General features: G+C 31.5%; 1 protein-coding gene across 2 annotated transcripts; it reads left to right on the top strand.

Moving 5' to 3' along the window:
* Positions 1–1,532: 1,532 nt before the first annotated feature.
* Positions 1,533–27,539, top strand: LOC115877304. 2 transcript variants are annotated; one of them, XM_030893443.1, is made up of 3 exons: positions 1,533–1,714; positions 25,266–25,318; positions 26,083–27,539. In XM_030893443.1, exons 1-3 carry the CDS (start codon positions 1,685–1,687, stop codon positions 27,377–27,379), a joined length of 1,380 nt encoding a protein of 459 aa, XP_030749303.1. In that variant the 5' UTR covers positions 1,533–1,684; the 3' UTR covers positions 27,380–27,539. The 2 variants fall into 2 exon arrangements, with proteins under 2 accessions (XP_030749303.1, XP_030749302.1); XM_030893442.1 differs by lacking the exon at positions 1,533–1,714 and adding an exon at positions 10,906–11,156.
* The last annotated feature ends 211 nt before the right edge of the window (positions 27,540–27,750 follow it).

Genomic DNA, 27,750 nt, shown 5'->3' with positions numbered 1-27,750 from the left:
TGGGGTAGGTAGATAAAGATCTTGCTCCGCGTTCCTGAGTGGATAAGTGTGAGATGGCCTTTCTTGAGAAGCTGATACATGCTTACATATTAAGCAAACGGATTCAAATATAAATAAGGAAGGCAGAGTTAATATTTTTAATTTCTTAAAAAAGTCCTGGCAATGAGTTCTGCTGTTTAGTCCCAGTGAATATCGAACAGCTCTCTTCTGGAGCTTGAAACACGTACCCCAGAATGGAAGGGCATACCTGAGGTGCGACTCAAAAAGTGCATAATAAACAGTTCTGGCCCCTGACAAATTAAGCTCCTTAGAAACAGATCTTAATGCAAAACAGGCAGTGCTTAATTTTTTTGACAAAGCGTCGATATGCATGTTCCATTTTAGAGAATTGTCTACAACAAGCCCTAAGAATTCTACAGATTTTACGACGTCAATGGTGGTGTTGTTAAGTACAAAAGGCTGCAGCGAGTTTTTATACGACAAAGCTTTAGTTTTAGAAATGTTGAGACTCAAGAGGTTCGAATCGCACCAAGATTTAATGGTGATTTGGTTTAATGGTAAGTCATTTGATATAATCCTATGAAGTGCCGTGACGTCCTTGTTGCTCCAAGTGAAGCTAGTGTCGTCCGCAAAAAGACATATTTTACCACTGATGTTTATATTAGCAACGTCGTTAATAAAAAGAAGAAACAAAATAGGGCCTAGTACTGAGCCTTGTGGTACTCCACATTCTATGGGATTGCTAGAAGACAACGTGGTATCCACCCTCACAAGTTGACTTCTGTTGCTTAGATACGACTTAAACCATTCGAGAGATGTTTCCCTGAACCCATAGTGCTGCAGTTTATTAATTAGGATCTTATGAGTTACACAGTCGAACGCCTTAGAAAAATCACAGAAAATTGTTGCTGTAGAATGATGGTTATTTACGATGGAGTAAACTTTATTAAGGAGGGAAAACATAGCGTCATTTGTGGACTTGTTGCTTAGAAATCCAAACTGATGTTCAGTAAGTATTTTGTACTTAAACAGAAAAGATACCAGCCTTCTCTTAACCAACCTTTCTATAATCTTAGATAATACATAAAATGAACTCTGTGTTTTTTTCTTCAGATTGGCAAAATCTGCACTACAGCTTTGACAGTCTCCTTTGCTTTTTATATGTTGTGTATTATATTAAAATACAAATAAATCTTTTAAATTATTTTTTTTCTTTTTGAAGCACCAAGCATAATATTTTAAACCATTCTTTAACGTATTCTTCAACGTATACTCTATATTAACGGATTTCTATCTTTTGATACAAAACTAGCGGTAAAATCTAGACAAATATTTAAAGAAATCACATTCACCATCTCCGAACGAATTCTATAAATATATAATTAAGTATAGCTTTTAATATTTGCATATCTATCGTACGAAACCCGCAAGTATTTCTCTCATAATCGATATAAACACGCTCTTATATCACAGTTATTTTTACTTGGCTATTTGCGAAGAATTATGGCTTTGTATGCATCACCATAATATAACCCGTTTTCAGTGTTGTAAAAGACTTTTGGATGACCATAACGTTTCTCGTGCTGCTTAAATAATATAAAGTAAAAAGTGAGGTGAATAACATTTAAAAAAACTCATAGGAAATAATGAATAATCTGTGAGTAAGTGTAAGTGTGAGTAGAAGATGGATTTCTTGCATCGTATGGCCAGAAAAGTAAGTACAAATTTTATGCCTCTTAATCAAATTTAAAAATATACAGTACAGTTTAAAAAAGGTGATGATTCATAAAGAAAATAAACTAGTTTGTATAGTTCCCGCATCTAAAGAAGAAACCATCGCGTAATCAATAACATGACTGCATTGAGACCGCCCCGCGCCCATTGCTTAAGATAGGACTTAAGATAGGAAGAAGATAAGCTTTTTATTTTTGATATTTATATTATAAATGCTATAAAATAATATTTCGCACGGTACTGTTTAATGTATGAGGTTCCGCCACTGCTTATCTATATATTTCGGACGTTTATATACTTAATGTAAAACTCTGTAGCCAATTTAACTTTAATTACAATATAATAACAACAGATAAAATTGAGGTAGGTAGAGGAGTTCGACAAGGGGATACTATTTCGCCTAAACTTTTTACAGCTGTCCTTGAATACGCAATGAAATCACTCTCTTGGGAGAATAGGGGCATAAATATCGATGGTGAAGGGTTGACACATCTCAGATTCGCAGATGACATCGTCCTTGTCTCAGATAACATCGGAGATTCAAAGCAGATGCTCGAAGAATTAGTGCAGGCCTCATTAAAAGTCGGTCTCCGGATAAATACGAGTAAAACGCAAATAATGACAAACTTAGTGCTGATACAGAACATCAGAATAGGTGACGCCGACATAAAAGAAACACATATATACAAATATCTCGGGCACGAAATACAAAAAAATCGGAAAAACAACCAAACACACGAGATACAGCGCAGAATAGGTTTGGGTTAGGCTGCTTTTGGCAAACTGCGGGAGACCTTTAAAAGTGATATACCTATATGCTTGAAGAGGAAAGTTTATGAACAATGCGTCTTGCCGGTAATTACATATGGAGCGGAAACTCTAACATTAACGAAAAAGTCAGCAGAAAGTTTAAGAGTAGCCCAGAGAGCCATGGAGAGAGCCATGCTTGGAATAACTAAAAGAGACAAAATTCCTAATAACACTATCAGACAAAAAACCAAAATTAAAGACATAGTGGAACACGTAACTCGAATGAAATGGAGATGGGCAGGTCATGTGGCGAGAACATCTAAAGACAGGTGGACTAGAAGATTGTTAGAATGGCGACCTCGAGCAGATAAACGTAGCGGAGGCAGACCACCGACACGCTGCACACTGGTGCGCTCAATGGACATAATTCAAAAATGCATGTATTTATTTTTGGGTTTGTAAATACACCTATCTTTAGAGGAATGTCTGCTGATAATAAAAATAGAATGTTCTTTTTTTATTGTTTACGAATTCCAAAGAAACAGAGATAAAGAAAACGAAAAATAATTTTGTGCGTTAATTGAAAGATTAGTGTAAAATTTATTCTATAAGAGGCACTTTGTCATTTTAAGTTTTTTATTATTTTTTAACATTAAGGAGACTATGGATATTAATTTAGAAGGTAAGCAGTCAGTTACGTTATTTGCCTTTAGTATTTATTTAATTAAAAAAAAATTCAACTTTGACTTAGAATTACAAAAAAATATATCAATATAGTCCGAAGAAATTTTGAAAATAAAATCTTTAAACAATTTAGTTTAAAATGATAATAATCATTTTTTGCGGAGATTTGCGGAATTTGCTATTTTTCTATTTTTAGAACAATCCTCTGCTATTCCCAACAGCATGTTATACGAAAAATGGGTAACTTGTAAAAAAAATAACTTGTAATAAAAAATATAATATAATATATAATATATATATATATATATAAATATAGTAATATAAAATATAACTTGTAAAATAATAACTCAGTTTATAATCATCTGCTGATGATGCTAACATGGTTAGCGAAACGCGCGTCCAGTGTAAAAGTAAAAGTGTTTTGGTGTATTGTGGTGATTTAGTGTTTTTATTTTGCTGTGTAACACCAAAGGTTCCAACCCTCAACTGTAATATTGTAGAATTAAAATAATATACATCATGTTTTGCGCATTTTTGCGATTTTTGTTAATTTTCTATTTTTAAAGAAATCCTCTGCTATTTTCAATTTAGGATTTTATACCAAAAATGCCAAATATTTATTTTAAATTTATAATATATTTTTTAAGTTTCTAGCACATTTTCAAAAATACGTCAAATGTATTAAAACCATAGCAAATTCTTTAACCCTCTAAGTGGGGGTATCATCCCCCAATTTATTTCCAATGGAAATAGGGGTCAAGTAATATTTTATTAAGAGGACTTTAATTTATTTATATAATGCTGGTTATTTTTTGAAAATTAATCAACCCCTTAGGAAAATAGTGGGGTTTGAAATTGGGGGATGATACCCCCACTTGAATGTTGAAGATTTCTCTATGGATTTTACCCTAAAATAACGTATTTTTAAAATTTGTATAAAAAACCTTCCAAATTTCTTGATATAATTTATTTTGCATTTTTTTCCTTATTATTGATATTTCAAACCTCCATATTTTCAATAGGGGCTTATCGATTTTGGAGAACTATACACCAATATTTAGGTAAATAAAAGACCTTTTCAATAAGGTATAAATTGGCCCCTCTTTCTATGTGAAAAATTTTGGGGGATGACACCCTCGCATAGGGGATGACAATTTTGCAATCATTTTTGGAGCAAAAGTTGGCTCTTTTATAAACAAAATAAATAAAAATAGTCGCAATAATTAATATTAGTTTGTTTTCAAAATATGAATTTTGACCCAATTTCCCTATAAGGTGCAACACTGTGCGCTGGACCGATGATGTAAAGAGGATTGCTGGAAATTGGATGATGACGGCCCAAAATCGAGAGACATGGAGAAATATGGAGGAGGCCTGCGTTCAGCAGTGGACAACGATGGCTACATGATGATGATGATGATGACAATAATATGTAACAGAAAAATAAATTGTATTCGCAATCATACAATATTGGATGTTTTGCCCACTCATATGAGTATTTAAATAGTTATTTTTTATACAAGACGATAAAATGGTATTTTATCGTCGACCGAAAAGATTAATTAATTTCGGGACACGATAATGCAATTTTATCGTCGTGTATAAAACAATATTTTTTCCATAGCGAGTTACGTTTTAAAAACTTTTTTTCAAGGAATTTATTACGAGTAGAAAAAATATTGTGCTGGGTTGGCGTTGGTTTCTATGTAATTTGACAAATAAATAAAGCTGTCTCTTTAGTTGTCAGTTTTGAGTCAATATTTTTTAATTCTCTTTCGTGTCGATTGCTGATTGAATTGGAGCCAGAAATGGCTCAAAACGAAATAAGTAAATTACAAACAGATGTTCAGGCTGAGGCGACAAACACCATATCCATAGTACTTCCATTTAAATCCCGAATAACTTATGAAAAGGAATACAAAATTTTTAAAAATGGAAGCAATTAAAAAACACGCGAGAAGAAATAACCTTGCGATTAAAGTACTATTTTATCTACTATTTTTGATAGATATAAGTTGTGTTAACTACAATATTCTTTGATACAAGGCAATTTTAACAGTTGCTATGGAAAAAATTATATTTTCTCCACTAGTGGAATAAAATATCTCTTTCCACTAGTGGAAATACTGAAATTAAAAATACGAAATTTATTTTATTTATTAACATTAACATTTATATTATTAATTCGTTGTTCGATTTGCCACATTTGATCATCTTCATGCATTTTTCGAGGTTTTTAAAAAACCCTTCCAAATGTGTATGACACAAGCTCCTAATTTTACTTTTGTCAAGCTTTTGTTTGTAGCAATTAGTTGCCATAACAACAAACGCTACCTTTAGTTCGATATTTAAAATTAATGCTTGCCCAGCTAAGTTCTCTTCAAAATTTTAATTACATACACCCAGATGCAGAAAAAAGCGCAACGGAAAAAACCAACGCGTAATGTTGGCATGAATCAAAAAGCAAAATGCTCAGAAGACATGGTTCTGACCGAGAAATAATGTTTTAGAAAAATTTGCTCACAAAATTGTTGAAGAGGGTATTTTAAAGATAGGGTAAAAAACAACCTTTTGATTTACCCTTGATAATAAACGAAATACTAGAGTTTATAGAAAACTTATTTTACGAATTATTGTGGATTTATCTACAGTTTCCTAAAAAAATTATGAAAATAAGTCTAAAAATAAAAAAAATAAGTATGATGTTATTGAATTTGGATGCGATGCGTCAATGCGTTTCGTCGATGCGATTTATTAGTTCGTTTGAAAATTTGTCCATGATATATCCAAAAACCGACATTCAGTCGAACTGTCGCACAACCCATCGCATCGAGGCATTGACGTAACGCATCAGCGCATAGTGAGTAATGGGCTTTAACGTACAAGTTAACAAATAGACTTTTTTAACTTTGTTAATAACAAAACTAAAACATAGAAATAAAACATTGAATATTTATAGCTACTTTATTATATTATATATGTGAGAAAACGTTCTTTGTGGGCAATTACATTCATGACAGGATATAGTAATAACAATAACATATGGTTATTAGTTATTCTCATAATATGAAATATTCTTAATATTAATCACCACCCATACAAACTATATCTCAAGCAATGTTCATTTTTAAGTAGGTACATTAGTTAACTGTACTGTATATATTTAATATTATTCATTATTATGTATCAAGTGTTAATTATTTTAGCTGGTTTTAGAGTTTTATTATTTTTCTAATAGACATGGGTATAAATATCTATAAATATTTATTTACTAATTTATTTAATTTCTCCAAAAAGGTTGTTAACCTAATTCCATAAAATATCTAGAGAGAAAACTAATAAAAAATTGACTAAGATGAATAAAAATATGAATTTAAAATATATTTTTTCTACCAGATACAAGTTACTTAGAAATAAACATTTTTTTTGTATTAATTACTTACTTTTCTTCTTGATATTTCGTAAAAATTGATTAGATTTATTTAATTATTTTTAAAAAATAATTAAAAAAGTAAAATATTTAGGAAATAACCTTGCGGTTTTTCTAAAAATAAAATCAGTTCTAAAATAATAATTACAAATGTGTCTCTCAGAAGTTAATTTTAGAAGAAATAAAGTGACACATTTTTTTTACGACAAAGTCAAGGACGTAGTACAAAAATAGTTCGAAAAATTATATTTCATTAAAAATTATTTTTTTAATAGCTCACTAATAGCGTTGATTGAAATAACCAAACCACAGTTCTTTCAATCAAAGCTAATAGTTTTAAACCTCAGAGAAATATTAGACATTAAGATTTTCAATATTAGAAAACTAAGGTTTCGTGAATTTTGTCATTTTGTTAAATTACTAAGAATGGTTCATTTCAAAAAGCGTACAAGCACTTTTATCACACTGAAAGATTATTTAAATTGCATTGCAAATTTCGCATTACGAAACTTCAAATGAATCAATAAATTTAAATCCTACCTTATAAGGTATTTTTATTAAAAGAAATCATGAAATGTTAACAGTTGGAAAGTTGTACTTTTGAAAATGTAGAAAGAACGGAGCATTTTTAACAGTATATAATATAATATCAAATTTAATGTATTTTAGATCATTATCTATACTAATATCACCTGCAGATCTCAAAATCTAAAGGACAGCATTTTTCCCTTTATATCTGGTTTGTGGATAATTTCGTTTTGTACAGTAAGCTTGTCATTTAAATCAATTGTGTGATATTTAGACCAAAACCACAAACCAAAACAATTAAAAATAGAAACCAAAAGTATAAAAAAATATATAAAAACAAACCACCAAATAGATTATTTTAGATTGTCTCGCTTTATTTTAATCCAGTCAGTTTATACACTTCAATCAAGATCATATATCGGGTGCGTCTCAAAAGTGGCTCGCCCCTATAACTTTTTAACTTTTTTAGATAAAAAACGAGATTTGGTATGTTAGTACATGACATAAATTAGGATTGATTGACGCATTCAATTGTTTTTGATCACATCCAGTTTCAGCGGAAATGACTACAGCTTTTGATTTTTAAATGACACCCTCGGTATTTTTTACTTTATTCGATAGAAAGTCACATTCTGAATACAATGACATATCATATGTAAACTTTTGACATTTTAGCTTAATAAAATATCGTATTTTAAATTTCAATCTAGAGCGTCAATGTCTAATTCTAAATCAAGGAGTCTTGGAAAAATACATTTGATCGTCTAATGTTTTTAGTGTCTTGTCATGGCCGGTTAAAAAATGCCCAAATTGTATTTTTAATCATATCTTAATTCTTTCAAATGGAACTAGGATGGCTCATTAGCATATTTGGAAAAGGTATTTTTTGCGAATAATTTGATACTATACACTTGGTATTTCGAGTCAAATTTTCGTTACGAACCGGTTATAGTTTCAAATAAACCATATGTCAAAATATCAAAAGTTGACATATGATATGTCATTCTGTTCAGAGTGTTATTTTCTATCGAATAAACTAAAAAAAATACCGACGGTGCCGTTTAAAAATCAAAAGTTGTGGTCATTTCCGGTAAAACAGGAAGTGACCGAAAACAATTGAATACATCAATCAATCCTAATTTATGTCGTATAGTAATTATATATATTCACGAGTATATTTTAACTGGAAAAATAAAAAAAAAGTATAGGGGTGAGCCACTTTTGAGACACACCCGATATTTTGCTTCTAAAATGTTACCCTTCTATACTAACTGCCTGAACTACAGTAGACTTAGTATATATAGAAGACATCTAATCCTGTATTTCCAAGGTGTGACCTCGGTATAAAATAAAAATAAAATAAATTATCTATGACAAAACGTTATTTTAACAATATAAATAATATTCGATGCCCTTAGAAGAAAGATTAACCCGGATTAGAGATATGAATTACTGTAATTACTAACTGTTTCTAGTCGGTTAAATGGTATTATTGTTTCGAGCACTCGAAGCGTGGAAGAAATCCCAACACTATTACAGGGTGATCCAGCCGATAGTAAATTATATTTGAGATATTTGTAATAATTCTTAAATAAAGTTTGTTACTGTTTGGATCTTTTGGTATTTACTTTGATTTAAATCTTATTCAGTATATGTATTATTAAACAGGGTATTTCGTAAGCGCAGTAAATAATTTTACAAGGTGACATCTGTTAATAACAATTAATTATGTACAGTACCAGTTTTATTCAAATATTTTTAAGTTACTTCTTTATCTTTAATGGTTTATATTAAAAAAAATGGCATTAAATTATATTCTGACATAGCAGGACTTATTTCTAAAATAGGTACCTACTTTAGCAGATCTAAACTCAAAAATAAAAATAATAAAAATGACGGTATCTGTAAAAATCGTTTTTAAAATCTTATATTACTAAATTCAATATCCTACAACTATAAAACTTATTATTATACTCTTACATTTATTATACTTTATTTTTCTTTTAAAACTACCTATTATTATTCAATAAACTGAATAATAATATTATATGACCACCAGATAAATATATGTCATACAAATGGACACAGAATATTCTGTGTTACCTGTGATATCTATTTTTTGACAAGTTATTGTATTACTATTGCTATAATTATTATTTTCCTTTTATACTACTAATTAGTAAATACATTTTATATGCATCTACTGTTTGACCAGTGGATCTGAAGCTACGAAAGGAATTTAAGAAAAAAAATTGGCGCCGGGAGGCACGTATAGCCGCCCATACTAAAATATGTTAATATCTCGAAAACTGCGACTTTGACTGATTTTGATGTTATTACGAATATTGTTGCAAATATTATTCCTAATCTTAATTTGATAACCACGTTTCGCTAGCTACTGCAATTTTGGAGTTACGATTTTTTTAAATTTTTAACCCCCTCCCATACCCCCTTACCAACCCCCCACCCCCACCATAAACTAATGGCCAAATTCTCGGGTGCCACAGTATTTTTGTGCCAAATTTGGTTAAAATCGGTTCAGCGGTTTTTGAGTTATCGTGTTACAGACGGACAGACGGACACACAGACAAACAGACAGACACCATAAAAATATTTTGTATTTAGGTCATTTATGACCCAAATAACTCATTTTGAGTGAAATTAAAAATATATTTTTACGTATATTACTAAGGAAATTTAACGTAGTATGTAGTATACTGGTCGCAGCTGGCGTTTCCTAATAATATTGAATCAAATTCTGGCCTCCGCGACCGGGTTGTCAGTGCGTTTGAGCCCTTATAATAGACTTTTTTGGTTTAAATTATTTTTGGAAGTGTCAAAAATATTCAAGTTAATAAAAAATGTTTAAAATATACATAAAACACATTTTTAAACACACACAACATTTTAAAAATTGTTAAAGCTTTATATTTAAAAAAACTTTAAAACTGTCATGCAATCAGCGGTTTAAAAAAAACACTATGCGATTCTATTTTATTTAATTTTCATTTCATCAAGATCATGCCATAAATAACACCACACACGTAATAAGGTCAGTGTCAAATGTATTTAATTTTCACCTTATATAGATTGGAAAAATAAGATTAAGATTTAAGTTTATTTAACACTGACCTCAGTTTATTAGTCGTAAACATATTTTTTATGTTTGTAATTATAATTAATGTAAGGAATTATTTGATTTACATTTTTCGTATATTTTTAACATATGTCTTTCAACATACATATGTTATAGGAGCGAGGTGTAAGTAACTAAAAAGTCGGTATTTTATTATTGTCTATAAAACTCAAACGTAAGAAAATGCAGACAGCAAGATCGCGAGTGTCTTGCTCATAACTTGCTATAAGCATACTGGGTCTTGGTCTTGGTCTTGCAGATCCAACACAAGTCTTAGCCTTGGCCTTGCTTTATGCGAAACACCAAGATCAAGACTGCAAGACCAGTAACGCTCATTATTAATTACAAATCATAAAACTTAGCACTGATCGATTCAAATCAAAAATGAGTTAAAAACACAATTTAAGAGCCCGTTTAGCTTTATTAACTCACAATCGTATACAGAAAAATAAAACACTGAAGTGCGGAAATACATGCGACTGACCATTGTCTCCGTTTAACATACAATTAGCATATTTCTATAATCACAACACCTAATAGCCGCGAGCCACAAGCCCCAGCCGACTTCTATGACGTAAAAATTACGACGGTTCCCCTTCTTAATGTCCCCCCCGATACCCACGTTCCCCAACCTGGCCTGCTCGATCTCCGGCACTGTTGTTTCTGGTGCGCTCGCGACTCGCGTTTGTTTCGACAATCGAACGTCGCGTTATTTTGTTTTTTTGCAAAGGCGCGAGGTGCGTTTGTTTTTCCTCTCCACCCACGCGATGACAAAAGGGCAACGTCGTCATGGGTAACAAGATGTGTAAGAAGAAATCGGACGCAGTAGATGGAGATGTGAGGAATACGAGAAAATCGCCGTGGAAGATTGGGAATATCATCAATAGAATCAATGTAAGTTGAGTTCTGGGATTGTAATGAGAGATGAGGTCATCATGAAAGTGAAATAATTTGTTTTTGTTGATCGTTGCCAATTAGCTCTAAGGTTGTGGACCGAAATTATATATTAGGAATACATCATTGTTTATTTTAGTGTACAGATGGGTTGGTAATAATGAGAGATGCAATCATTATGAAAATTAAAATAAAATACCAATTAGTTTTACTGGCTATCATCAATTATAGCCTTGTAATGGCTATAGTGCTTTGTAGTTTAGTCAAAGTATTATAGTGCTTAGTCAGTGAGTTAAGAAGCTCGTAACTCACGCATTTTGAGTGAGTTAAGAGCTTCTTAACTCACGCATTTTCATTACGGCATTCCTTGTTTAGATGACTATCAAAGAGAAAAAATATTTTGTAAAACATCTATTTTCCACTAAATTGGAAAATATATTATGAGTACCTTTTCATTTCCATAGTTGTGTACTTTTTTTTCGGTGTACTTTTTTTTCTTGAGCTTAACCATGTCTATCATAAGACCTCTTATGATAGTGAGAGTGGATTATTAGTTTTTGAAGTTTTTGTTAAATTTAATACAATATAACAAATACCTAAACATTTCAAACAAAGGAGGAGCCTGATTTGATGGGATTGGTAAAAAGAGGGTAATCTAAAAGGAAATAGGAAGCACTCAAACCTCTAAATCGTCATCTTAGAAGAATGTGGTAGTACTTCAATAAGTAAGGGGTGGTTCCCCTTAAATTTCTCGTAGTATGTAGTAGACTTTCCGTCTTATTGTAACCTTCTCCTTTTACTGTTTACATTCCGTGCAGACCAGTGCGACAAATAGCTTCATTTTGTGAACGCGTCAATTACTACTAAGAATAAATCATGCATTAAAATTTTTCGCATTTCTTTTGAACCACCTTATATATTACTAATCATATTCATTCATGATATAATAGAATTGTACAATCAAGTTTTCTGTTAGATAAATTGAATGAGTTTGGAATTATGGAAGGTGAGATCACCAGGAATGTGAAAAATATAATTTGTTTTTATTTTTTTATTGTGAATCATGTGGTTGTAGTGCAATTATCATCAATATTTAACTTGGTAGTAATCATGATAGACGAGAATTATAGACTGTGAGATAACGTCAAGAAAGTAAATTAATTCTTTTTTGTTATGGATCAAAAATTAGTGGCCTTGTGATGGACACAGTGCGTGGTAGGTTGTTCAGACCATTAAAAAAATATGATGGTAATCAGATAGTCTAGGCAGTGCTTATTTTAATAATATTATGGCTTGGATTCCATAAAAGCTTCAAATTATATAAAATCAAACAGTTTACGTCAGCATACAGAGTGTCCTAAGTATAAATATAGTGGTCAAGAAGTTGTAGACGCAGGAACAGAAAAAGATAATTTTTTGCAACAAATTCAAAACACCCTGTTTAAAAAAAATGGGACGCTCATTTTGGATAAAAAAAACACTTTCTTGTAATCTTAGATGTATTCCTAACATTTATTTTTTTAAATTATCCTATTATCTCTATTCTTTTATGAGCTACACATTTTTAAATAAAGTACTGATATTTTTACAATCTTGAATTTGTTAAAAATGGAACTCTCAATGACCTCCTTGCTCCTTTCATTGGAAATCAGTTTTTCTGATGCATGATAATGCCAAGCCCCACGTTGTGCAGGGTAACGAGTTGAAGGATGAGTCACAGTACACCGGACCGTGCCTGAGCCGGGCACGTTCCGTGAAGTAGACACCGAGCCACGTCCGATCCTTCTGTATATGCAACACCGAGTTGATAACGGGGTTCGTATTAGTTCCGAGTATATTAGAAAACACAGCCCCATAGACATGCGAAGATTTAATACGAACAATGACAAAGTTCTGGCAATTGGAATTGGTACCAATTGCAGTTGATGAATAAAGAACAACACCTAAAGAAGGACCTATCTTCTTCATTACATCCTTTCATTGTCCAGTTTTACGCCTGTCGTCAAATACTGCTGTAAGATTCACTAATACTTACTACCGAGATGTTAAAAAGTGTATTTTGTTTATATCACGACTGCAGATTGCAGTCGGGACACCAGGAAAAGTACATTCATGCTTTCCGCAACGTGGCGGGAACGGAGCGGATCCGAGAAAAAAATGTACGCCGACATTTCTGGGAAGGCGCACGGACTAAAAATGTGTAGCTCATAAAAGAATAGAGATAATGGGATAATTCAAAAAATGAAATGTTAAGAATACATCTAAGATTACAGGAAAGTGTTTTTTTATCCAAAATGCCCGTCTTATTTTTTCCACAGGGTGTTTTCTATTTATTGCAAAAAACGTTTAGATTTACCCCGGTTTAAACCCACCTAACCGAAGAATATAAGCCATTAAAATAATAAAAAATAATGCCAATAAATTTATCTTCATACTGATACCGTAATCATAAAAATCGGATTACCAAATAAAAAGTTATGAAACATGAAACTTTTTCAAATCAGTCAAATTTTTAGTGACGGAATTTTGTGCCGGAGAGTATATTATATTCCTTTCTAATTTTCCCTACTATCTTTATCGATCTCTGATATTTTTTCTTATCACCGAACTGATAAAACATTCACCAAGGTACCCTCATTTTTTCTAGCCGATATTTAGAAGCCCGAGTGAATCGGGAGCATGTAATTTCTCTACGGCCAAACACCCAATTCCGTATTTGTTTACAGTTAGTCTCGCCTATAAAACTAGTTATTAATACGAGCTAGTTATTTGGTACGACCAGCAGCTCTCGATTCACTATAATTCCGAACAATCTCTTCTCGGCTGGGTTTTGTTTTACCTTATACCTGTGCTTATACCATCGCCGCATTGACCTCAGGTTAATAAAAATAAAGGTAGAAACTCTATTTTATCCAAGTATGCTCCATAGAGTGTGTATCAGCCAAATGAATTAAACTTGCGCCCATTAAACTTCCGCCCATGCCGAAATTGATTCCAAACGATTCATAATTAAGAAAAATTCTGATGATTTTGTCCATATAGAGGCATCGGTAGAATGTTGCCTTCTTTTAGCAATTTGACCAGATCATGTAGTAGTCTTAGGTTTATGAGATGAAGAAGGAAAATTTAATACTGACACAGTGTCAAATTTTAAATTGCAGCCAGTTTTTTGGATTGTATTGTAGCAACCTCTGTTTCATTAAAATTTTGAAGCTATCAGCAAAATGTATGGAGCCGACACAAGCTAAAATAAATGAACTATACCGGGTGTTGCATCGTCGGACGGGACATAGGAAATCCAATGTAAATTTTAATGGGGTCAATTATTGGCTTTCCTAATTATTTTAGAGAATAATTCTATTTAGGTTTATTGAAGAGCACTAAAACCCACATTCAAAAGAATGACTTTAGATATTTTTGATTAGCTCGTTTACGAGTTATCGCCGATTTCTTTTTAAATATTTCTCCTTTCTTATGGCCCTGTATTTACTTATGAACACCAGTCAAGGTAAAAGATAACTGTCAAATGGAGTTGTCATTTCAGAAATTTACCTATTTAGCGCTTTATTATTATTGAAAACTCATTCCTACATCGGAAATCTTTAAGATGTATTTATAAATACAAATTAATATGAATTAAAGTAAAATAAAGTAATCAATTACAAGATTAATTATAGTATTATTACAATGTTCAATAACTTATTAATTTAGGTACTATTAAATTGTTAGAACTTTAGGATTAAGAAGATGTTCAAATATTCCTCCATCGACTGCTAGACAATAACCCAGGCGATCATAAAATTCTCTTCTTACATTCGCTAGTTGGTAAACTGAAATTCTATTGCATTCGGCAGAAATAGCATTTTTTAACTCGTTTAGATTTGGGTATTTTTTATCCTTGTATATCCTGTTTTTTAAATGGCCCCAGAGAAAGAAATCATTTGGCGGAATATCAGGAGACCTTGCTGGCCAATTTACTGTATGATTTAGGCCAATAACGTTTCCGTTAAAACTATTGTCTAAATATTCCCGAACAGCCAAGGTACTATGTGCCGGGCAGCCATCCATGTGTTACCAAACTTAATGATTTTTCCTAGCGGCATCATGTAAAGCCGGTAAAATATGATTTTCGAGTAGTTCCAAATAATATTCTGCATTTAAATTTCGCGTAAGAAATAATGGCCCGATAATATTGTGTCCGAATATCCCTGCCCAAACATTTACAAAAAAATTTCAAAACAAAACGCCTGCCGCCGTATTTCGTCCCCATCTCGTAGCTCTTGGTGCTTTTCATATTTGAAGGAATAGTATTTATGTCGTATCAAAATTCGAAACGCTGTAGTGTGATCTATTCCTATTTCATCCTCAAGTTTCCTTGTGCTGATCTTTCCATCGTTCTCCTCCACGCACAATAAAACTTCCAAGTCGTTATAATTTCTTGCATCTCCTCTTTGTTCCTGCCTTACTTCACATCTGCAGTTATTTATTAGGGTACCTTTGGTCTCAAATCTCTGGATATTCCTTGCGATTGTAGATTTTCCAGGTATCGGTCTATTCGGATACAGAACAGCAAACATGTCCGACACCTTTTGATAACTATTTCCTTGATAATACCAATTAATCATCAATACTTTTTCTTCGGTAGTGTAATTCATGGCTAATATTTTCGATGTAGGCATTAGTTTTTTATAATAATAATAAAGCACTAAATAGGTAAATTTTTGAAATGACAACTTCATTTGACAGTTATCTTTTGCCTTGACTGGTGCTCATAAGTAAATACAGGGCCATAAGAAAGGAGAAATATTTAAAAAGAAATCGACGATAACTCGTAAACGGGCTAATCAAAAATATCTAAAGTTATTCTTTTGAATGTGGGTTTTAGTGCTCTTCAATAAACCTAAATAGAATTATTCTCTAAAATAATTAGGGAAGCCAATAATTGACCGCATTAAAATTTTCATGGGATTTCCTATGTCCCGCTCGACGATGCAACACCCGGTATATTTTTATATATGTCACAAACATATTGTGTTCTATTTAGAATTATTCACAATGATACTCGATAAAAAACTATTGCAAACAAAAAATTGAGTAGGATATGGATATTCTTAAATATGTTAGTTTAGTTATTATTCAAAGTAGATCTATAAATTAAGTGATTCAAAATATAAGCTCACCATTTTTTTTATTTATCTTATCCTCTCGACAGCAAGAAATTATCCACTGGTTAGCCAAATCTTCTTGGAAATCCGAAATATTTACTGTAGGTGCCTTTCGTTTTCCGATTAGTGTTGTTACAAGTAGCCACCGTACACCCAGGCATTTTAAGTTTTTAAAACAAATTAATACCTAAACTAGCTACCTAAAGTCAATCGTACTAAATACTAGAAACTGAATTACGGAAAATACTAACAAAACTCACTATATAAAAACAGGCAAATTACCATAAAATCACGATAAAAACCAGATAAAAACCATTCGATCAAATGCAGCTGTCAATGATTTGATTCGAATGTGGCCTCATGCGCAGACATGAACCAATTTGAAACGATAAATAAGCATACCATGTTTCTTGTACTATGTTTTTAATCTAACTGTTTTTTAATTGTAATTTTTGTTGATTATTATTCAGTTTTTGGGCTTAACATTTTTTTCATACAATTTGAGGAATAATGAAGCAGAAATAAAGATATAACTGTTTGTAATGTTTAATTATTTCCTAGTAATACAAATTTAATTTTGTACATATTTGCAAAATACACCTGATATTTTCAATTTCAAAACTATTTTGAACGTAAAATAAGCTGAAGAGCGTGGGTCACAAATAAATTTACATATATTGCCAATCGCGGTCGCAGTCAATGAACAGAAAATGTCAGAGAGTGGGATTTCATTGAAAAAAACTCGCTATCGAGAAACGAATCGTTTGAAATTTGTCTCATGGATTGGGCAAGATAACTTAAGTCGGTTCGTTGACGATTTTGTAACATATTTTTGGAAATTCAATAATTGTTATTTTCATTTTTTTATATTTTGTCATTACCGTATTACATGATACAGTTAGGCATTGTAGTTGTTTTCTGTTACAAGAGTTAACAAACTGGTTAACACAGTTTTTCCCGGCAAAACAAAAACAAAAAAACATAGAGAGAATGGGGCATTAAGTTTAACAATAAAAACTTATCTTTCACAAGCACATTTTTTTCAATACAACACCGAGTAAACAATACAAGAATCTATTCTTTTTTATGTGCCTTTCTGTAAAATTAATCTACAAATTAGAAAGTTTCTGCGTTGATGTTACTTAGTTTTACATATATTTTATCTTATAATAAATGTATGTAATTTTAAGAAGTACTACAATATATCCTTGTCGGAAGAGAATATAAAAATTAAAAAAATAAAAAGAAAGAAATTGACATTTTTATAGAACAACGAAATACAGGGAAATTATTCTCAAAATTACTATATGTATAGGTACGTTTAACAAACCAGGTACTGTAAAACCAGAGTACAGAGTGTTCGAACTGACCTTACATTAGAAGTTTATAAAGAAAATGATAAAGAATTTCTCTAGATGAGAGCTTCTTTGCATATCAACGTTCCTTTATGAAATCTAGGAATAGTAATATATTTTTAAAATTGTTTCATTTTCGAAAATACCGTAAATTGAGACAAACTTTATTATTTTACATTACAGCAATTGGATATTGCAGTTTTTCGCACAGCACTTTTTAAGTTCTTCATGCAACTTGACTGCAATTATTACGGGTTTCCGTAATTCACACAAGTTCACACCATTGTTTTACAACGAGATCTATCGATTAAAAATATTTTCAATATGGCGGCACTTCCGGATATACCGGAAGTTGACAGCAACTTTCTTATTTTTAATACATGCCCCGATTTTTTGATATCAAACACTCTATATCTAACATTAACTGTTTTTGAGAAAAAAAATATTTAAAATCAAAAGAAAAATCTACATGTCAAAAAAAATGTATAGCTTAAAAGTCAAATTAAGTGATTACCACAGCCACTGTGTCATAAAGAGAAGATATGTGGCTATCTATTTCAAAAATTAATTTGTTCAAATATCATATAACAAAAACGGTTAAGATATAGAGTGTTTAACATCAAAATTCATATAATTTTACAGAGAATTTAAGTATGTAATAAAAAATGGAGGCACCCATTTAAAATAAGAAAGTTGCTGCCAACTTCCGGTATTTCCGGAAATGCCACCATATTGAAAATATTTGTAATCGATAGATCTCATTTTGAAAGAATGACGTGCAAAAAATCTCCGATCTAGATATGGTAGTTCTCTACAAACTTCTAGTGCACGCTCAGCCTGGGACACCCTGTATATATAAAATATTTTGCATTAAAATGACAGACCATATTGTCTGTGATATTGTTCTTTCTCGTTGGGAGAATATCGACATTATTAAAGAGATGATAAACAGATTATTTTGCCAACTTTCCATTTTTTGTGCCAGTAACAATCTGCCCAAATCTATTCAAATATTTCTATAACAAAATAAACAATAAAAACTACCGGAACTTTATGGTAGCACGTGTAATTTTTTCGCAGGATATATAGACACGGCCTTTTTAAACAAAATACGCTATTACTAGTAGCCATATTTTGAACCAAATCTGCCGTTGTTTAAATTTATATCACCCAAAATATTTATTCTAGCCACACAACGATTAAAAACGATTCTATACAAAGATAAGTTTATTTATTTATCGCACAAACAAATATTGTACAGTACTATACGTGAATTATTATTATAGGCGTACGATATTTTTTTTGATAAAAACAAAGCTTTAAATTACTTTTTAATGAAATAACGTGTTTTTTTTTGTTTGTATTTGAAATGTCCGCTGAATAAATATTAAATATTGGTTATTCCAATACATATAAAAAATATTACAGAAATTAGGTTGTTCCAATCAAATTAATTTGTTTTTAAGCTCTTCGAAACGCTTATTGGTTCTTAATGAGTCACAGACATTTTCATCGAGGTAAGAAACAGAAAACAAATGTTTATAAATAAACCTGTTTCACGATTGTGACCCCGCCTTTTGTGGTATTATGTCAGTGTTATTCGACGGTGCCTTGAAAATTAAGTGACTGTATACAGGGGGTTCCAAATTATTATTCGAATTTTATTTATCAGCATATTCTCAAAACCATGCATTTGCATGAATTTTTGCTTTATCTCATTGGACAACAACTGTTACTGATCACTAAGTTTATGAAGTGAGATTATACAGTAGTTTATACCATATAAACTTTTAGTCACGTGATTAAGCTTGACCGGCACAGCGTTGCCGACTTTTGCATATTTTCTTTTAATAAAAATATTTTAGGAAACAAAAGGGTGAATCTTAAATAAGTGCAAATATTTTAAGGGGTGGTATATTTCGACTCTAGGAACACGTCCATGAGGTTTTTTCGCAAAAAAAAAACATATTGAAAATCGTGCATTTTCTTTTAAATTTTCCTGTATATTTTTCGAAAACTTTTTAGAACTGCCTCTCCGCAAATTTTACCATGATATAATTTCTTAATCTCTGATATTACAATAGTTACGGCTTTAATTCAAGGTTACGGCACTAAAAGGGGTGCAAATATAGAAAAAATCAGGTGCCTCTCAAAATTTTTTCAAAAAAAATCATTTTTTTTCAAATTTTCAAATTTAAATAACTCGGTTATTTTGGACTTAAAAATGCTTTCTCCAAATATGCTAATGAGCCACCTACGTTCAATTTGAAAAAAATGAGATATGATTAAAAATACGGTTTGGGCATCTTTTAACCGACCAGGACAAGACAAGAAAAACATTAAAGGATCGAATCTTTCCAAAGCTCATTGATTAAAAATTTGTTTCACTCTTGATTGAAATTTAAAATAGGTACAATTTTTAAGCGAAAATGTCAAAAATTGACATATGATAGGTCATTCTATTCAGAGTGTCATTTTCCGTCGAAATAAATTCATTATGGAAGTGATCGAAAATAATTGAAGGTGTCAGTCAGTCCTTTATGTCATATACTAACATACCACATTTTCTTTTTTTATATGAAAAAATTAAAAGTTATAGGGGATAGCTACTTTTGAGCAACACCCGGTATACCTATTTATCAGAACATTTTTGTAAGATTTAAGACATTCGTATTATTATTTCTTAACCAACAGCCACTTGCAAAAATATTCTTATTTCAATGTCTGTTTATATGTATACTACTAAGTATATAAATTTACTCAACCATTTCTACCGGGAAATCTAATAAGAAAGTTCTATAAATAAGGAAAATTCTTCTATTTTTTTACATAAACTAGTTTTTTCTATAATGCAATCCAATTAAAACAGCTCGTGCTACACGTGCATATGCGTACAGTATGGTAATGGTAAACAAATAAAATTGAAAACAGCTCTTTGTAAAAGTGAAACGTCGCTAGAATATAAATAGACGATGAAAGTATTTTTATTGAAATATTTATATTGCCTGTTCGAAATATATGAATACAAAGTTCGTTTGAAAACGTTTGAAAGATTTTTATAAAAAAAATGTTTAGAAAATTGTATTTGCATAATATATCAGTGGAGTTTTTTGAAATTGTAAGTAAAGAATATTCCCATAAGAGGCAATATGTCAGAAAGATAGGTATACGGATATATTCGATATGTGTGTGTAAAAAACAAGCAGCATTTTTCAAACATGTCTTTCAAGTTTAATAGCTGTCAGTAAGAAGTTTCACTGTGATACTCTAATCCAACTGTGATACTGTGATGTAAATAATTATCTATTTTCCTTGTGTGTTTGTTTTTTGTATCTCTACTTTTTTTGTGTTTAGTTTTTTGATCCTTTGTCACTCAATTTGAAATTTTTATGTCAATGTAGATTTTTAAATTATGAATGAATTGTCCTTGTAAGAGTGAAACCCTTGAGGATATTGAGATAGATCCGTGTAATTGCATTGTTAACAATGACGAGTTGTATATATGGCTAATGATCCTGGTGATCGATGCCTAGGAAAAAAAAGTTTTACTTGAAATATGCGCACATAGTGCACACACAAGAACAGTTAACCTAATAGGACTGCTCATTCAGCCGAAAGTGTCTGCTAGCTGCGTGAAACTCTTCGCTTTGTGACGTGATTGTAGTCCTTGTCATGATAGTGTGTGTATTATTGGTTGCCATATGCAAAATATTCATTATTTAGTTTATTCATTTAAACACCTTATATGTATGCAGTATAGAAAATTAACTGTATAAATCGTATTAAATACTCGGATAATGCATTTTTAAGAACAGCAGTTACCAGAATCACCTTTTGCAGACATTCTTTACACTTAGTCACACTTCACAATACAAAATGAAAGTATTTATACACTCTATAGCTCTAAAAACTTTAAAAACAGCTTTTTCACATTTAAAATCGACAAAATAATTAACTCAAAATTTATCAGCTGTTATTTTCAAGTTTACCATTGGCAACCAATAATACACACAAGGACTACAATGACGTCACAACTGTCAGCTGAAGCGCGGGAAGAGGCGAACGTACGTCTTATGAGGATGAGTAATCCTATTAGTTTACCGTTCTTGGTGCACACACATTTTTTGGTAAATGGGATATATCCAATGACATCTAAAAAATCTTTATTTAGATGTCATTGGATGCATCAATGCATTTAGGAGGACACAATTAAAAAAAAAGGAAATAAAAACTCTGAAAAAATCGTCATAAAAAATAAGAAAGTCATAAAAAAGATGAAGCTATAAAAAATCTCTTTGAGAATGTGATTATAGATTATTTCTAACTGTCAAAATAAACCGGTAAAAATAAAATAACGTAATGAGGAAATTTGTTTCAATATTCATAAGAATTCAATACTTTTTCATGGGAAAAATTAAACATTTATATTGTTTTCTGTAATGGCGTCATAAAACGAGGAATTTATTTAATGCTTGTAAAAGTTAATAAATCAGTATTTATTATGTGTAAAGGATATTCGATAATAAAATCTCTACCTTTTACTGTTCCAAGTCAATTCTAAAAAATTATATGGAGAATATCTAACATCTAATTTTTCATGTTTTATTATTATTAAATACATTTAGATTTATTTTTAACAAAAAAAAATCCAGATAGGTATTTAAATTCTGCAACAAAAAATATATTAATACTTACTTAAGTCTGTATAATTAATATTAATCTGTTTAGACAAAAAAAAAAACAATTTATATTTACTTATAAAATTAATAATTTTATGAAAGTTTTTACTTGTTCAATCAATTTCACTTTGGACAAAGTCAATTTCACATAGTGATAGTAATTATAACACGTCATTCTCAATTATTACACCTTGTATGTTATAATTGATTTTTCTCTAGCTCAAGTTATACAGGGTAAGTCCTAAATAAGTGCAAATATTTTTCGACCCCAGAAACACGGTTATAAGTTTTTTTCGTGATTTTTTTTTTTAAATTTAGAATTTTTTGGATTTTTTTTTAGTTTTTTATTAAAAACCAAAATTTCTTGATAATATGGCAACATAGGTAGTAGATTAAATTTACAAGAAAGAAAACCCCAAAAAGATCCAGTGGTTCTCAAAATTTAAGCAATTAGAATTATTTTTTTTGGAGAAATTTTCAAAGTAAAATAAGTTGGTTATTTTGGACTTATTTGAAAAACGGTAAAAAGCAAATATGTTTATTTTATCGAGATCTACCAGGCTGTGTACCAGCCCTGAAAATATTTGCAATTACTTAAGACTCACCCTATGTGTGTATTCTATCTCCAATGTTGTTCAATTTATATGTGGAAAGAGCATTCACTGAGTCAATCTCCGATAGTCCCATTGGTTTGAAAATAAATGGTATTCCAATTAATAATATCCGATATGCGGATGACACAGTGATATTGGCAGACAATGCAAATGATCTCCAAATCCTTCTAAATAAGGTTAACAGTGAAAGTCAAAGACTGGGTTTAAACATAAATACTACAAAAACTAAATTTATGGCTGTTAGCAGAAACAATATTCCGAACACCAGAATTTACTTAAATGGAGAGGTCATCATGCAGGTTACACAATTTAAATATTTGGGATGCATGGTTAACGAGACGTGGGATCCGGATCAGGAGATCAAATGCAGGATCGAACAAGCAAGATCTACTTTTCTGAGACTGCGAAGATTTCTCACAGATAGAAATTTGAACTTCGGCCTTAGATACAGAATGGTGTGGAAGCATGGACACTGAAGGTAGCAACAATAAACCGAATTGAAGCCTTCGAAATGTGGACCCTACGACGAATGCTAAGAGTGCCCTGGGTCGACCGTGTTAGGAATGAAGACATTCTCAGAAGAGCTGGTCTGGAACAACGTGAACTCTTCGAAATCATCAAGAAGAGGAAAATAGCCTATTTGGGACACATACTACGTGGAGAACGCTATCACTTTTAACGTCTGATTCTCCAGGGTAAAATAGAGGGGGGTAAAAGGGGGATAGGACGAAGGAAGCTATCCTGGCTGAGAAATATTCGTCATTGGACAGGCATACAGGACTTCCAAGCACTCCAAGTCGCGGCAGTTAACAGAACCATCTGATGAGAAAGAAAAAGATGAACGCCTACGCAGGAATCTGCACGGCACCTTAAGAAGAAGAAGACTCACCCTGTATATTAACAGGAGGGTTATGGCTCTAAAAAATAATAACACTAAAGACAGAGCTGGGAAAAAGGATGTTACATCAATAAATAATATCTCTTTTTAAGCCACTTTTTTTCATCTATCATCACCATCAATTTTAACATCACCATATTATAATGATATGAGACAAAAATCTGAATTTAGCCAAAAAAAAAATGTAAATTAATGACGCCGCAATGTGAGAGCAGATTCCAGTATAAAGTGGTAGTTGCAGGAGGGTTTTTTTAGCCGGTAGGAATCCGGCACTACCCAACTTTGGGTGTCTTATGCAAGATTTTTTTCCTTCTCACCCAAAAAAAAAACTCAAGAAAAGGGGACACAATAGATACTCAATAGATTCCCATTCAATAGATTCAAGAGAATCAATAGATTCCCATTCAATCAACAATCTACTTTTCTTTAAACGGTTCTCAAAAAAGGGACCACACTGTGTATACTTATACAAGGTGTCCCAGAAATAAGTGCAAGTATTTTAACTGGTAGTATAGTTTAACCCCTGAAACACGCCTATTAGGTTTTTTCGCGAAAAAAAAATTTTGAAAATTCGGAATTTTTTGAAAAAATTTTTGGAGTTTTTTTTTAGTTTTTAGTTAAAAAACTTAATTTGTCGATAATATGGCAACATAGGTAGTAGGTTAAATTTACAAGAAAAAAAAATGCAGAAAAGATCCAGTGGTTCTCAAAATTTGAGAAAAAAATAATTTTTTTTGGAAATTTTCAAAGTAAAATAACTCCGTTATTTTGGACTTATTTGAAAAACTAAGAAGAGAAAATATGTTACTTTTCTCGAGATGTACCACTTACTCTTAAAATATTTGCACTTATTTCTGGGACACCCTGTATATTTCCAGAAAAAAATTGAACTAGATATTTTTGAGTAATTTTTATTATCACTTGGCACTGATATAAACAAATTTTATGGCATCTATATTATACACATGTCAAAAGAAAATTTAATAATCTACGTCTTAAATAATAACTTTACTGACGGGCTCATTTCTTGAAAAATGTTTGGCAAAAATCAATTTTTTCAGGGGCAAAATACCCAGGCTTTTTCAAGAAACATATGAATATAATATGTCTTGTGCTACATATTACGATTACATTTGTTTTAACTTAAACTTACCAATCAAAACATAAGCAAACGGAAATAATAAAACAGAACTAATTCTCGTTTTTACTAAAACGTCTAAAAGCTGTAAATGTTTATTATACAAGGAATTCAACTCTAAATTCAGCTGCATTATGTTTATACACCAACCATATCTAATTTTAAATGCACAATAACAATGAGTTGTTTTACTCTAGTAACACTGTTAGTTATTCGACTTTGGAAAATTTATTCTAATGGATTATTTTTTATTGTTACAGTTGAAACCCACTGCATGGAAGTCAGAATCTCATCTGAACCAGAAACAAGCAAGGTGAGATTGTTAATAATCATTGTAACATAGTATATATATATATAAGAATTCAAAATAGTTTATGACAATAATTTATGTTCTTTAAATAATTATTAATTTTTATTTTCCATATGTATATGTATTTACAGGGTGTTCACATGCATTTTTTATTTAATTTGGATTGAAAATAAAATCAATCGTGTATATTTTTTTCATATACTGGACGTATTATAATCAAAGTTTCGAAACTCGAATTCTAAGGGGGTGAAACCACACCTCAAATATTAGAATATTTTTTATTTAAAAAACGGTGAAAAACTCTTAAACACGTATATTTTATTTTGTTGTTTTACATATTTTAAGATTTTTTAAAAATTTATACAGGGTGTTTCATAAAATATGACCATTGAGTAATCACGATTCTGCTTAAACTGCTTTACGTTTAAAGCTGATTTTTGGCAAACGGATTGACTGTGGGGTGTAGAGGTTCGATAAGGAGGGGTTTCTCGAATCTCAAATTCCAAGAGGGTGAAAACGCTCTTCAAATATTACAGTATTTGTTATTTAAAAAACGGTTAGTCTTTCGGGAAAACGCTTGGACACGCATAATTTATTTTGTTTTTGTACAGGAAATTCTAAACATATATCACACGAAAAAATGTTCAATTTCTGTTCTGGCAATGATATGTTTGACACTAAATTAAAATTATTCGAAATATTTAAATGTTTTGAACGGTTAAATTAAATATTAGAGCATTATACTATAATATTTTTTTTTCTTTCAGGTCTGAAAACGAACTGAATCGAAAAGGAGATAGCATATTCTACACGAAACCCATATCGAAATCGTCAGATTGGACCGAAGTGGATCTAGTAGTTCCCTCCAAGGATGAAGACCACGTCCATCTAAGAAACCCAAAACTCAGCCTTATTTTCGATAACGAACATGGAACCCCAACGCCACCCCCTCGAAAAAACAGTCACAAGGGTACCAACATCAGAGAAAAAATCGAAAGGATCGCCAGAAGTGGACTGCAAGCCCTCCAAGGTGACAAGAACAACCAAAAACCTGTTGAAGAACCTATATTAGTGAAGAAAAAAATTAACTACGTCTGCCCACAATGTGAATGTGACGAAAAAAATCATAACAGAGACCACCATCACCATAATCCAGCAAAGAACATAGATTCAGATAAAGATAAGCGAAAGAAAAACTTATCTGTGATCTCTTTACCCAACTATACCGATTTAAAACTATCTGTTGCAAATCCAGAAGAAAAATCTTCCTCTACGACAGGTTTAAATTCATCCAGACTAAGTCTTCAAGGGCCTGGAAGCAAGAAACTCAATTCCAGTTCATCTACTGGACGTTTAGATTCGTATATCTCTCGCTGTAGAAGCTTTGGTTCATTATTACCACAACAACTGAAGAAACTGAAACAGCAGCCTAAAGTTGAGAAGAAAGAAGACGTCACATCAGATGATTCTTTCGGTCCTCTTGAAGACTGGGACCTGGGACTCATAGAACACTACAATCCCAAAGAAGCTAGTCTTCCCAGACCCAGAAAACCACCTCCAAAAGCAGACAGTGATGTGTTATCTGGTATTGAGGGCTTGATAGTTAAAGAAGAAGATATTGAAACAACCAGACCTAAACCTCCAGTGAGGAGGACAGAGTCCCTGGTGAAGAAAGCGTCTCAGAAAGGTTCCCAACAAGCGGCTGTGATAAGAAAAGCACCTGAAGAGGTCTGTTTAACACCTCCCCCGAGTCCTGAAGCGACCAGGAAAGAAGAAGCTACCTTCAAACCACCGGTCCCAATTAAAAGAATCTCTAAAGATGAAGTAACTGTAGCTCCGAATGAATCTAAACCAGATGATAATGATCATTCGAGTTTGATGAGAATATTACAAGAATTCAGTATAAGAGATAAACAAGAACAAGCTGGTAAGGTAGAGGCAGAAAGCAACTTATCGTCGCTTACGCCATCTTTAGTAGAATTTGAGAAGAATCTTAGTGCAGGAACTGGAGTGGAGGATTTTATTAACGCTGAAAAAAGTCACACGAGGGCAGTGTTGAGTTAGAACTGCTAGAATTTAGAATAATTTTTAAGTATTGTAAAGTTTTTATTAATTGTTTTTAGTGTAATTTATTATTTTTAATTGTGGTTTAAGAAATTGCGTATTTAATGTAAATTGAGAAACAAAATGACTAGAACTGCTAAATATACATATTTGTTTATAGCGATTGTTGTTTTTATTATACTAACCTAAATTTGCCACTTTTAGAAAGAGTTTGACTTAATCTAAGAATAATTATACAGGGTGGTCCGGACTGTATTCCGGAAACTTCGGCAGCATATTCTGCAGATAAAAATAAGTAAGAAAGTTCGTATAAATGTATGTCCTAAAATGTTTAGTTTCGGAGATCCAGAGTGTAGAAGATGCATTTTTAT

Source organism: Sitophilus oryzae, unplaced genomic scaffold (genome assembly GCF_002938485.1).
Source record: "Sitophilus oryzae breed Bouriz unplaced genomic scaffold, Soryzae_2.0 scaffold_1443_pilon_pilon, whole genome shotgun sequence".
Taxonomy (NCBI): Eukaryota; Metazoa; Arthropoda; class Insecta; order Coleoptera; family Curculionidae; genus Sitophilus; species Sitophilus oryzae.
Note: the sequence above shows the minus strand (reverse complement) of the source record. Positions and strands in the feature narration are given on the sequence as shown.

What these genes read in the sequence shown, in the direction of transcription:
- LOC115877304 (XM_030893442.1), top strand. Translation starts at nt 11,052, where the DNA reads ATGGGTAACAAGATGTGTAAGAAGAAATCGGACGCAGTAGATGGAGAT. An exon ending in ATATCATCAATAGAATCAAT is followed by an intron (nt 11,157 to 25,265) that starts GTAAGTTGAGTT and finishes TTATTGTTACAG; the next exon opens with TTGAAACCCACTGCATGGAA. An exon ending in CTGAACCAGAAACAAGCAAG is followed by an intron (nt 25,319 to 26,082) that starts GTGAGATTGTTA and finishes TTTTTCTTTCAG; the next exon opens with GTCTGAAAACGAACTGAATC.